Raw genomic sequence first — 13278 nt, forward strand, 5'->3', positions numbered from 1 at the left:
AATGTGGTAGCAAGTTAAAAATCGATAAACCTTGACTAAATGCTGATAAAAAAAATTAAATGAACCTGTCACCAATGAAAATAAACGGACTGAAACAGAATAACAAGTGAGAGAGAGAGTGTGTGTGTGTGTGTGTGTGTGTGTAGCAACATAACGTGGTATAACTTTGAAAGTTTGAAATAACTGTAAAGGTGACATGTAATTGTATCCTCCCCCCCTCCCCCCCGATCGACCCCCATGGCACAGATTGTCGCCGGTACAATAGTTTGCAAAACCACGCACACAAACACACTGGCCCGAATTCATGAAGGACGCGTTTCGACGCTTTTTTTACAAGCCTGGTAAAAACGCGTCATATGACGCACATAAACCTAGGTTTGTCGACAAACCTCCTTTGTGAATTCGGGCCATTTTGTTCAGTTGTTTCGCCAGTTTACTCTGATGGGCGAAAGATGAAACAATTCAGTATCATTAATCGACTTTCTATGCATGGGTTCATTTTAGCGGCCTCTTAATCTCTTCCATTTCAGAATAACTTTATGAGAAGCAAAAATACAACGTTTGCCTTGTTTTGAGGTGTGCTTTGAATACTGACTGATGTAACATATCGATGAAATTGAAATGGAGAAAGAACTGTATGAAGGGATTTATTATTTAAACATTAGTGACATCACTTACGGGACAATGAATCTTGAACATTACATGTACATACTCCGTGGCAAGAAGGAAATAAGCGAGAGAAAAGAAGGGCAATGACAAGAGAGAGAGAGAGAGAAAGAGTAGCCTATGGCCCGGGTTCAAATTAAGTTTTCTTTAATTTATTAGACCCGGTACTGATGATCATCTACATTGTATTTACCATATGATTGCCATGTGTCCGCTACATCGAATAGTACCTCATTTTTGTTTATTTTTGTGAAGAACTTATTGGCTTGCACTTGGTAGATTGTCATGATGTGTTTGATCTTGTTATTGAAAACAAGGTCAAACACATCGTCATAATCCACAGGGTGCAACCAAAATTTCTTAACAACAATTCAAATTCCTTTCAGGTAGCCTAACAATAAAAGCTGGTTTTTATTAAAATAGCATTGCAGAGACGATGAACAAATAACAATGATAATACAACGTCGTAAAGCGTGAGAACGTTCACTTTTGTCTCTCCCCGCCAAATAATCCGATCAAAAGAATCAACCGTTAAAGATACTATGTCCGTTTTGCAGTCAACATCAAATTCTGTAGAGCTTTGCAGGAATGATGAATATGTCATGTACAGTTGTATGTCCTATCTGTGAAATTTAAACGTTAGCAGTGTCCTAATATTCAAATTATGCAAGAAAACCCGTTTACTTGCTAGATGTCACTGTCACACACTATTGAGTGTGTGCCACTATCTGGCGAACAGAGCAACAAGACCAAGCTCTGTAATTATTAGGATCTCTGTCCAGTAGTGCCGTGTTTGTGCCATCGAACTGGATCGACCAAATCAATTGATTCATAATATATGTAAATGCAATATTTTTTCCCGTAACATGAGAGTAATTTCAATAGTTTCATACTATTAATTAAATGTATTGTTAACTGTAACTGTATAATTGTTTTAAATGGGGGCACGCTACAAGAGTCCTATCTCGCACCCCGGGGCAACGTGTCTGACACGGCCGGTTGTAGCAACTACTCCGAAGATCAAGATTACAGTAATCTTGATCTAAGGAGACACGAACGAACGAACAGTATTGAGTGACTGACTGGCTTTTTTTTTCTTCTTTGGTAATAACATACATAAAATGAGCTATAAATGGTACATGAGCATTTGTCTACATCAATAACCCACTTCTTGTAATGACCAAAATTTAACTGATTGAATCTTTGCGCAGCGTAAAACATATGACCATTCGGTACAATGCTCTGAAAATCAGACTATTACTTAATGGCTTTATAGCTCTTAAGTCGATTCGACAACACATAGTCGTTATTTTCCCACTTAAATACATTTTCAACCCCCCCCCCTTTTTTTTAAGGGAAGTTCTAAATTAGTATTATCTTTCAAATGCCGTTGGAATTTAACTTTTTCATTTTTTGGCCTGCAAATGGGAAATAGTACCTTTAAACAAATTTATCATCTGTCCTTGAAAAATTAATTTATACTACTTGACATAGTAGTATTAAAGAGCAGCAAAGTTGAACGATTGTCGCTACAATTCAGAAATGGTTGCTTGGACTGCTTTTCCCTAAAAATTACCATGAGATAGGCTATATGGTTCGTAAGGTTCATCTTTATTGTCCATTAAAACAATGAAAATTCATAATGTTACATGGTATTGTGACATTTAACATAGTACACTCATACAAAAATCAATAAAATAATGTTTGAGTTGACAGTAAACAGAAATAAACAATTAACAATCAAAACAAAGATATAGTCATGCATCGAAAATAATATACATGTATTTCAAGTTAGGTGGAATGAATATAGGATTTTACAAGTATCGATAATGTATTGCATTATTATCATTGCTATACAGACTTATTATTATTATTTTATATTATTATTATATTTTGGATCAATTTTGTTTTACATTATCCAATTTCATTGTAAATCAACCATTATGAGTTCCTGAACTTTACCTGTTGATGTTTTTAAACCGAATAAATGAATAAATAATAAATTGCTAATTATGGAATTATGGAAATCTTATGATGAAATGTTGATTGTTTGGTGATGGGTTGATTTTAACGTCAATTTATGTATCACATGCATATGATGCATATTTATGAAGATATCCTTAAAAAATCGAAATCTTGTATAAAAATGAATCAAATATTATTTTTGAAAATTCAGACAAGGATTAAGAGTCGAGAACGGTACAACGAATCGTCTTCTTTCTCCAATAATTTAATGAAGCGTCAAAGCTTCCGCGCTCACTGCACCCCGCTGGTTCGCACGCTCTGCGTGCTCACTACCGCCCCTGAAATAAAATCCTAGCTACGCGGGTGTAACATCACACCTCAGGAACAAACGGGACATCTCACCTATGTTCAAAAGTGTGTAAGCATTTTGTTGATATAGGCTTACGTGCAGTGGCGAATCCAGGGGGACCCGCGACCCCCCCCCCCCCCCCCCCTGAGAAGAAAAAAACGTGTAAAAACACGTTAATTTTACCTTTTTTTTTTAGATGGTACCCCCCCCCCCCTGGCGCTCAAGGGGGTGTGCGATTATTTCAATTTTTCGAAAAGGGCCGGCACGATTTTCACATTTCAGCACACAATTGATTTCAAATGTGCCCCCCCGCCCCCCAAGAAATCCTGGATCCGCGCCTGCTTACGTGTACTGACTTAATTGAATTCATTATCATGGTCATTAGTGAAATGGCACTATAACTGTATTCCGATCTTAAAGTAACTTTAAAATGAATAACAGGAAAAAGGGAAACATGAATGGGTGCAATTAAGTCAGCAGCAATGAATAAAATTACTTAATAAAAAATGCAAATATTTCTTGGGATAAAAACCAAACGTATTAATGTTTATACACTATTATACTTTCCTGAAAGAAATAGGCAAATGCCTACATGAAAGGAAAGAATGTGGTAGCAAGTTAAAAATCGATAAACCTTGACTAAATGCTGATAAAAAAAATTAAATGAACCTGTCACCAATGAAAATAAACGGACTGAAACAGAATAACAAGTGAGAGAGAGAGTGTGTGTGTGTGTGTGTGTGTGTGTGTGTGTGTGTGTAGCAACATAACGTGGTATAACTTTGAAAGTTTGAAATAACTGTAACGGTGACATGTAATTGTATCCTCCCCCCCCCCCCCCCCCCCGATCGACCCCCATGGCACAGATTGTCGCCGGTACAATAGTTTGCAAAACCACGCACACAAACACACTGGCCGGAATTCATGAAGGACGCGTTTCGACGCTTTTTTTACAAGCCTGGTAAAAACGCGTCATATGACGCACATAAACCTAGGTTTGTCGACAAACCTCCTTTGTGAATTCGGGCCATTTTGTTCAGTTGTTTCGCCAGTTTACTCTGATGGGCGAAAGATGAAACAATTCAGTATCATTAATCGACTTTCTATGCATGGGTTCATTTTAGCGGCCTCTTAATCTCTTCCATTTCAGAATAACTTTATGAGAAGCAAAAATACAACGTTTGCCTTGTTTTGAGGTGTGCTTTGAATACTGACTGATGTAACATATCGATGAAATTGAAATGGAGAAAGAACTGTATGAAGGGATTTATTATTTAAACATTAGTGACATCACTTACGGGACAATGAATCCATATAGAATATAACCGTATTAATGAATATCATTGGTAATGTACTACTATAATACTGAAAAAGGATTAGAATCAAATCAGAAAAGTCCCGCAAAGTGATTTACATGAAAGACTTTTTTAAATAATTATTTCATGGGCTATTACAGTTGAGCTACATCGTACAATGAGCATTGGGTTGGCTGCCCACAAAATTGATGTTATTGTCATCGACATTACTAGCTCTCACGGTTTTCCTTCCGGCAGCCAACGATCTGTCGTCAAGGCTGATCTGACAGAAATTATATAATTGTGATTTTGGTTTCAATGAATAAGCAACACAAATAGAGACGGGGCTGAATAGAGGCGTCATAGAGTGTGTATAAATACAGATCAGTCCACATAATCTTGATCTGTATCAGGTCACTTCTAACCAATCTGGTAGCCATCTCTCTTCAACTGCGGTAAACAGCGGACATCATGAAGATTGTAATTCCTGTGTGTTTGGCTCTTGTGGCCTTCTTTGGGACCGTGTGAGGAACAATCATAATCATAATCATAATCTTAAAAATCCTAAAATTCCAATATCGGCCCAGCGCTCTTAACTTATTAGCATCTTAACCGCCCGAAACCCCCCTCCTTTTACTCACTGAACTGCCCGAAACCGCCCGTCCATTTTCAATGCGCTATAGTATCCGTTCTTGGGTCTACCGTGATAATGTTATAGGTGCGTAATCCTTACGATGTCTGCAGAAGGATTCTGCATAGAAAAATAGCGCATGTTTAATATTGTTCAGAACAATGTCAAAATGAAAGCAATATTGCAACATCTTCCAGTGAGTAATAGGCCAATTTTACAATATCTCAAGTTGCTAATGGCACCCCAGGCCTGTGGCACCCAGACGGATTATTATACCCGATGGTCCTAGCAAACAGAGAGTAATCATGAAATTAAGCAAACTACTACTAGGAAGAAGAAAATGAAGAACAAGGGGGAAGGAAAAGAAATATTTCAGCGATATCAGTAATTATTTTCTCTATGATCGAGGCAGGGACTTGAACATTACATGTACATACTCCGTGGCAAGAAGGAAATAAGCGAGAGAAAAGAAGGGCAATGACAAGAGAGAGAGAGAGAGAAAGAGTAGCCTATGGCCCGGGTTCAAATTAAGTTTTCTTTAATTTATTAGACCCGGTACTGATGATCATCTACATTGTATTTACCATATGATTGCCATGTGTCCGCTACATCGAATAGTACCATATATATTTCATGGGCTATTACAGTTGAGCTACATCGTACAATGAGCATTGGGTTGGCTGCCCACAAAATTGATGTTATTGTCATCGACATTACTAGCTCTCACGGTTTTCCTTCCGGCAGCCAACGATCTGTCGTCAAGGCTGATCTGACAGAAATTATATAATTGTGATTTTGGTTTCAATGAATAAGCAACACAAATAGAGACGGGGCTGAATGGAGGCGTCATAGAGTGTGTATAAATACATATCAGTCCACATATATCTTGATCAGTATCACTTCTAACCAATCTGGTAACCATCTCTCTTCAACTGCGGTAAACAGCGGACATCATGAAGATTGCAATTCCTGTGTGTTTGGCTCTTGTGGCCTTCTTTGGGACCGTGGGAGGAACAATCAGCGACGGACAAGGTAACAACAAAATTGAAGTATCTCTTGTATCTCCGTTTATCTCGTAATTGGTCGTTTTTACCTTTTCTCGACCACGCCCAAATTTAGGCCTTTACGGAATGGTAGTATGGTAGAATAGCTAGAATATTCTTGATTCCAGTGCTAGAAACATTACCTTCATAAATAAAATATAAATAATTGTCTACAAATTAGCAAGCTCTGCTAATAAAATCATATTCTGACTAACGGGGACATCCAGGTATACCGATAGCTGACAAGAGAGCTAGGAGACGGCACACAAGAAAGATGGCCGGCATAGGGGATCGTTAGTTCAGACAGTTCTACCGTATTGTCTGATTTTGTAGGTATCGTGATCTTAGCTGTGAGGAGTTTGGTTTCGATCATCTCCGACCCCCCCCCCCCCCCCATACTAAGAACTAATTTTCTTTCTTGGTCTACACTTTAGCAATGTTTTTTTTTTTTTGAGGATCTCCTACACGCAAATGATTTAGGAATATTTCAATGCATATGATTCTTATAAAGATTACACCACCCTCCAGGGACAAATAAACAAAAAATGTGAAAAAGAAAGTTGCATGAACCAGAACAGAACAAAATAGATGATTAGGTATATGTGTGTGAGACAGAAGGAAAGGGATAGAGAGAGAGAGAGAGAGAGAGAGAGAGAGAGAGAGAGAGAGGGCCAGGGAGAGAGGGACGGAGAGAGTGAGTGTAAAGTAACAATCCATGAGCAGATATTATGGCCCGAATTAGGAGGTTTGTCGACAAACCTCCTTTGTGAATTCGGGCCTGTGTGTGCGGTGCTTTGGTTTGCGTGGGTGTCCGTGTGAGAGACGGACTGGTCTCGCATGTACCCTTTGGAACGTTAAGTTTCGTGGGCTGTCTGTCTACTGGGATGACAAGTTTTAATTTCTCCCCTTCAACTAGCAGATGCAAAATGTACTCTTTGTCCCATTTTCTACAAAAATTTAAACCCGACGCTTGGCTACAAAAGAAGTTAGTCAGAGGACTTGATTGTCCTTTGTTGAACGCGAGCTTAGACCCAGTCTCGTGTTAAAAGGCAGGCGCGTAGCCAGGGGGCGGTGGGGGCGGTCGCCCCCTAAAAAAAACGCCGGCCAAAATAAAAAAAGAGAGAACAAAAGAAGAAAGGAAGAGGACGTAGGAAAAAAAAGGATTAAGAGTCGAGAACGGTACAACGAATCGTCTTCTTTCTCTAATAATTTATGAAACGTCAAAGCTTCCGCGCTTTGCGCGGGAGGGGGGGAACTGAATTCAGACAAGAATTAAGAGTCAAAAGAGAATGGTACAACGAATCGTCTTCTTTCTTTAATATTCTAATAAATCGTCAGAGCTTCCGCGCTACGCGCGGAGGAAGGGGAACTTGGTTCAAACAAGGATTAAAGGGACTACATGTATGTCCCATTTGCAGGCCAAAAAATGAAAAAGTTAAATTCCAACTGCATTTGAAAGATAAAACTTATTTAGAACTTTCCTAAAAAAGGTGGTGCTTGAAAATGTCTTCAAGTGGGAAAATAACAACTATTAGTTGTCAAATCGACTTTAGGGCTATAGAGCCCAAAAGTATAGTCTTGATTTTCAGACAATTGTACCGAATGGTCATACGTTATATGCTGCGCAAAGATTCAATCAGTTTAATCTTGGTCATCACAAGAAGTGGGTTATTGATGTAGACAAATGCTCATGTACCCTTTACAACTCTTTTCATGTATGTTATTACCAAAGAATGAAAAAAGCCAGCCAGTCACTCAATAGTGTCTGACAGTGAAGTCCAGCAAGTAAACGGGTTTACTTGCATAATTTGAATATGAGGACACTGCTAATGTTTAAATTTTACAGATAGGACATACATGACATATTCATAATTCCTGCAAAGTTCTACAGAATTTGAGGTTGGCTGCAAAAGGGACATAGTACCTTTAAGAGTCGAGAACGGTACAACGAATCGTCTCCTTTCTCTAATGAAATGTCAAAAGAAACTGAATTTAGATAAGGACTAAGAGTCGAGAACGATCCAACGAATCGTCTTCTTTCTCTAATAATTTAATGAAACGTCAAAGCGTCAAAACGTCAAAACGTCAAACTCCCCCCTCCCTGCACCCACCCCCTAAGGAGCGCGCTACGCGCGCTCTGTATACGATTCGCACGCTTCGCGTGCTCACTACCGCCCCCCTAAAATGAAATCCTGGCTACGCGCTTGTTAAAAGGGATATAGTTGAGTTCTTGTTTAAAACCAACAATGCCTTCAAAGTGCATGGTTATTGCTCCTATTTTTATTTATGATATTTCAAGTGCCCTTTTAGAACCTCAAGTTGCTATGAAGGAAATTTTAGACCCTAAAATGTGTGAATTTAGATTGAATACGATCATACCAATTCAGCTCCACTTTTAAAAAATACGGTGACCGTTGATTAATTAATTAATAATACACGTAAAAGCCAACAAAAAGCATATAATGTCAACACATGAGTGGCTCAGAGTTCAATCCTTGGGCCCCTCCTGTTTACAGTCATGATAAACGATCTTCCCACGCATATAAGTAAAGGGAATGTTTATATGTACGCGGATGACACGACAATATCCGTTTATGGAAACAATCCAACAGATATTGAAATCCAGCTTAACAATGTAATGCAAGAAGTAAATGAATGGGTTGACAGAAACAAGCTGATCCCCAATCCAGAGAAAACCAAAGTCATGCTAATAGGCTCAAGACAAAAATCACATCGATTTTCAAATCTAAAGTTGCATGTTACATTAAAAGGTAAATCTGTTGAATGTGTTGATGAATCTAGGTGTTTAGGTGTAACCATAGATTCTAGCCTTGACTTTAAGATACATACTGAAAAGGTGTCTATAAAGGTGAAACAAAAGCTAGGTGTAATAAGAAGATTAAAAACATATTTTTCTACTAAACAATTATCTGATATATATTGGGGGTACATTATACCCCATGTTCTTTGTTGTTGTAATGTATGGCCGCGCAGAAGTGTCGGGAATTTCAATACCTTAAACAAATTACACAAAAGAGCTGCCTACATAGTATCAAATAAGTCATGGGATATACCGTCCCTGGATGTATTACAGTCACTATGCTGGCCAACTCTTGATAAGTTGTTCTGGAAAACAATGTGCTGTTTAGTGTATAAATATGTAAATAGAATAACACCCGGAATCGTTCATGACAGATTTATACTCGTCGACGATGTTTCAAAACGAATAACTCGCAACACAGATATTAAGAATATGTTGCGATTGCCCAAATGTAAAACAGAATTTTACAGGAAGTCATTCATTTATTCAGGGAGTGAAATTTGGAATGAGCTTCCACTTGAACTTAAAGAAGCACAGAACCTAGCAGTCTTTAAGAGAGCTCTAAACGAAAATCTTACATGATACGGTGTTCTTCTGCATAGTTGATTTTTATCATGATCTATAATGATTCAGTTTGTATCATGTTACTTGACTCCATTTTACAATGCTTACAATTATCATTAATTAACTGTTGTTCTTTTGTGAAATATTATATTCAGTTAATGTATTCCTATGTTTTGGTTTAATTTATTTTCATAGTTGATTTTATTATTGTCTATTCAGTTTTTGAAATGTTACTTTACTCCATTATCATACAATGCTTAATTTATTTTCATAGTTGATTTTATCATTGTTTATTCAGTTTTAGTCATGTTACTTGACTCATTACCATACAATGCTTACAATTATCATTAATTAACTGTTGTTCTTTTGTGCAATATTATATTCAGTTAATGTATTCCTATGTTTTTGTTCAATTTATTTTCATAGTTGATTTTATCATTGTTTATTCAGTTTTAGTCATGTTACTTGACTCATTTCCATACAATGCTTACAATTATCATTTATGAACTGTTGTTCTTTTGTGTATATTATACTCAGTTAATGTGTTCCCATGTTTTTGGTCAATTTATTCAGTAGTTGATTTGTATTATTATCTAAACCATGCATACATTGTGTTAAATGTTTTATAATCCGATATTCTACAGTTCTAATTGTAATTCATGTATTTTTTCATGTGCTGTTTTTAAAATCAGGACTCTGTGGAAGTCCAGGTTTTTATTTTTTTGTATAATGAACAGAATACCCTGAATAAAGAAGTGAAATAAATAAAAATAAAAAATAAATAATTATTGGCATTGGCTGGAATAAAACGTAAAAGGCGTTTTTCAACGGCTGGTTCAAAATTACCGAATATTTGTGGGGCAACACAAATATTAGAAATGGTTATATTTACGGATATTTCAGTCGTCTCTAAACCGATTTCGATCAAACAAAGATGATTTTGTCCTTTAAATTGTATATATTCCTTCAAATTTGAAACTCAGTTTCCATTATCTCACCCAAAAATTATTTTGTGTAGAGCCCTCTGCAACAAAACTCAACTATCCCTTCAACGGAATTTAATTAGTAGATTGCAGACCAAAGATTCCATTTATTGTTATTAACATGTTCTAACCCGTCTCATTATGTAGTGTACAAACATGATTTTCCTCCTATAAAAATATAACACGTAAATTCTATTTTTTCTCTCAATTTGTCATGATACCCAGTTCGCCTAAATAATCAAGGTGATATGAACACCAACGGAGGAATTCTGGAGGTCTACTACCAGGGAGAATGGGGCAAGGTGTGTCCCAGTGGTTACTGGAACTCAAATGCCGCCACTGTAGTGTGTCGTCAGCTCGGCTTCGCTGCTACCGGTTATGTCTTTAACCCATCAGACTTCGTAGATCCCGACTCGGACCCCAATCAAAAAGTCTGGATGGATAACGTAAGCTGCACAGGCGACGAACAAACCATCGTAGGTTGTTTTTCCGGGGAGATGGTAATGACTACATCTAGCTGCTCTGGGGACGTTGCTGCTGTCCTTTGCGGAGGTAAAATATAAATTGGTTCATTTTCATAGAGGCGGATTAGGTTTAAGTCGAAGTGTACACGAGGCGTTATTTGATTTGCGCCATTCAAGGACATCCAGACATGTACATACACTGCACAGGTCCAGGCAAATTCCCTGGCCTCAGACGCAACCCCCTAAAGCAGGCTGGGATGTCGTAGCGCATGACCTAATAGACGGAAAATTGAAGTAACAATCTACACAAACAATTGAGTTCATACAGACAATTTGCGTGACAACTCCGAGGACAGTTGTAACTATCTATAAGAGCACAATAGTGTTCACTGCTTACTGGCGGTAGTTGATTTACGTGCCTGTGTGCGCATGAGGTTTACTTTCATGTATGAGCGACAAGTTTAATGCTCTAAGTCTAATATTCTTTTCCTCCTCATTTCGTAACTTGATAATTATAACCTTAATAAAGGAAATGTGTCCAGTCATGAATTCAAAGCTAAAACATAATTTCATAGTCACAAAACTCTTTTTATTTGTCTATATAGTTTATAAATGGTCATTTTTACGAGGTGTAGAGATCGACCCTTGGAGACACATCCGTTTAATGAACCGGGAGCGAACTTTGACTGGAATTCAGTCTGGGGAATTCAGTATGATTATATAGCACGACGTACGCAAAAGTTTGGCATTTATCTGCTGTTTGGTTGATATATTGTTGTTTTCGCTCTTTGTTGTTTTACACAGTCGAAAAGAAGGAGGTAGGCGACAACGATGATCTCTTCAAGCTTAAAGTTCGAGCAGTCGAACTTCTCCTTGACCTCCTACGGGGGACCAAGAAGTAGATAGCCTCACTTTGACAACAGATGACGAAAAATCTGACCGAGAAAATAATTCAGCCTGGATAAATATCACTAATTATATTCGATAATTCTCCGAAAATTATGAGTTAACATCAAATTATTCTAAACATTATAATTCAATTTTAATTTTGAGAGAATAATGTGAGATGTTCAATTTGATACGGAAACTTAATAATACTCACAGTAAACGCTGGTGGCAGGCTATGGGTTCTTGACCCGGAAATGTTTTAATCGTGATATTTTATATATATTCTTTAGAATCTTTGAATGACGTGATATGCTATTGCTTGTAGGGTATTGAGAATTAAATGGAAATAGTCATACTTGAGGGAGGGGTTACACTAGTTTCAAGTCATCTCAGTTAAAAAAGTGGGCATACATGTAAGTGACTGTATAATCGTATTTTATCCAATGACATACATTAAAGGGACTATGTAATATTGTTCAAATGAGAGAAAATGATGCTAAGTTAATATCCTCAGTTTTAGATGGACAATTAAAGATAATCTGAAAGTTTGAGTAAAAATAGACCAATATTAATGATAACAATCGGGCAAAATTGATCTGATCGATTACATAATTCTCCAAACTATAGTATTACAATTAAGTTACCATTAAGGTGAATGTAAATCATCACAAAGCAATGAATTGATTCTATATACCATTCCAGACAATTAAGTTTTGAAAGATTTTTCAAGCCGGTCTTATGTCTTATTTTCATGGGGAAATGGTTGGGAGAATTTACTGGTAGAAGGTGTCGCACATCAAAGAAAACCATAAATATCTTTGTGATTTGAGATTTTTTTTTCAGGATTCTTTGCATGTCTGAGGGATAGTACAGTAAAAGTAATATAATAAGTAAAATTTCTTCAAAATTTACGTAGTTTTTTCATCAAACTTCAACAATGTTACCGAGTCACTTTAAGTGTATGTCATAGGCCTATTGTTTTGGCGGACTAAGTTGGGTCGAGGTGTGCGTTTGTTTAAGCTACGGTAGGAATGTAATTCAGTAATGTGAGTTTTTAACTATTTTTAGCATTAGAGAAATCAGTTCAGACGTGTAAGAACATAGTTTAGAATATGCATGGGCAGGTGTTCACTGTAGGTTTTCATTGAGTATTAGATATACAATCTTATTGTGTTACCGTATAACTGACACATTTTTATATTTTAATATACGCAGAGATTACATTGATTGCAATCAATAAATCCTTAAAATCCTTGAATTTATGGATCCTTAAAATAAATCAGCCAATAAATAGAAACAGCACTACACCGACACCTGATTGATTGATTTGTTTTAATTTTGTTTGGGGGGAGGGGAGGTAATATTGTTTGATGTGTATCCCTATCTCTACCCTTTATTTTACCCGAATTCCGTACTACTGTTCCCCTCAATAATAAAATTATTTAAATCGTTAATTCTCACATCATGACACACACACAAGCGTCCACACGGAAGGAAAGAGAGAGAGAGAGAGAGAGAGAGAGAGGAGGAGGCGGAGAGAGATAGAGAGAGACAGAGAGAGACAGAGGGAGACAAAGAGATATTCAGATTGATATTTGAATAGTAATCT

At 37.1% G+C, this 13278-nt stretch overlaps 1 protein-coding gene across 1 annotated transcript; it reads left to right on the forward strand.

The window, feature by feature from the left end:
- The first annotated feature begins 3972 nt into the window (after positions 1 to 3972).
- On the forward strand, positions 3973 to 12982 carry LOC753462 (scavenger receptor cysteine-rich type 1 protein M160). The gene is made up of 3 exons (XM_030973421.1): positions 3973 to 5938; positions 10543 to 10869; positions 11586 to 12982. Exons 1-3 carry the CDS (start codon positions 5860 to 5862, stop codon positions 11681 to 11683), a joined length of 504 nt encoding a protein of 167 aa, XP_030829281.1. The 5' UTR covers positions 3973 to 5859; the 3' UTR covers positions 11684 to 12982.
- The last annotated feature ends 296 nt before the right edge of the window (positions 12983 to 13278 follow it).

This window comes from Strongylocentrotus purpuratus, unplaced genomic scaffold, assembly GCF_000002235.5.
Source record: "Strongylocentrotus purpuratus isolate Spur 01 unplaced genomic scaffold, Spur_5.0 spur5_scaffold_6, whole genome shotgun sequence".
NCBI classification, from domain to species: Eukaryota; Metazoa; Echinodermata; class Echinoidea; order Camarodonta; family Strongylocentrotidae; genus Strongylocentrotus; species Strongylocentrotus purpuratus.

Excerpts from the sequence above, each read along its gene's own strand:
- LOC753462 (XM_030973421.1), top strand. The coding sequence starts at position 5,860 with ATGAAGATTGCAATTCCTGTGTGTTTGGCTCTTGTGGCCTTCTTTGGG. Across the intron at positions 5,939-10,542 it reads AACAATCAGCGACGGACAAG|TTCGCCTAAATAATCAAGGT; the intron begins GTAACAACAAAA and ends CATGATACCCAG. Across the intron at positions 10,870-11,585 it reads TGCTGCTGTCCTTTGCGGAG|TCGAAAAGAAGGAGGTAGGC; the intron begins GTAAAATATAAA and ends TGTTTTACACAG.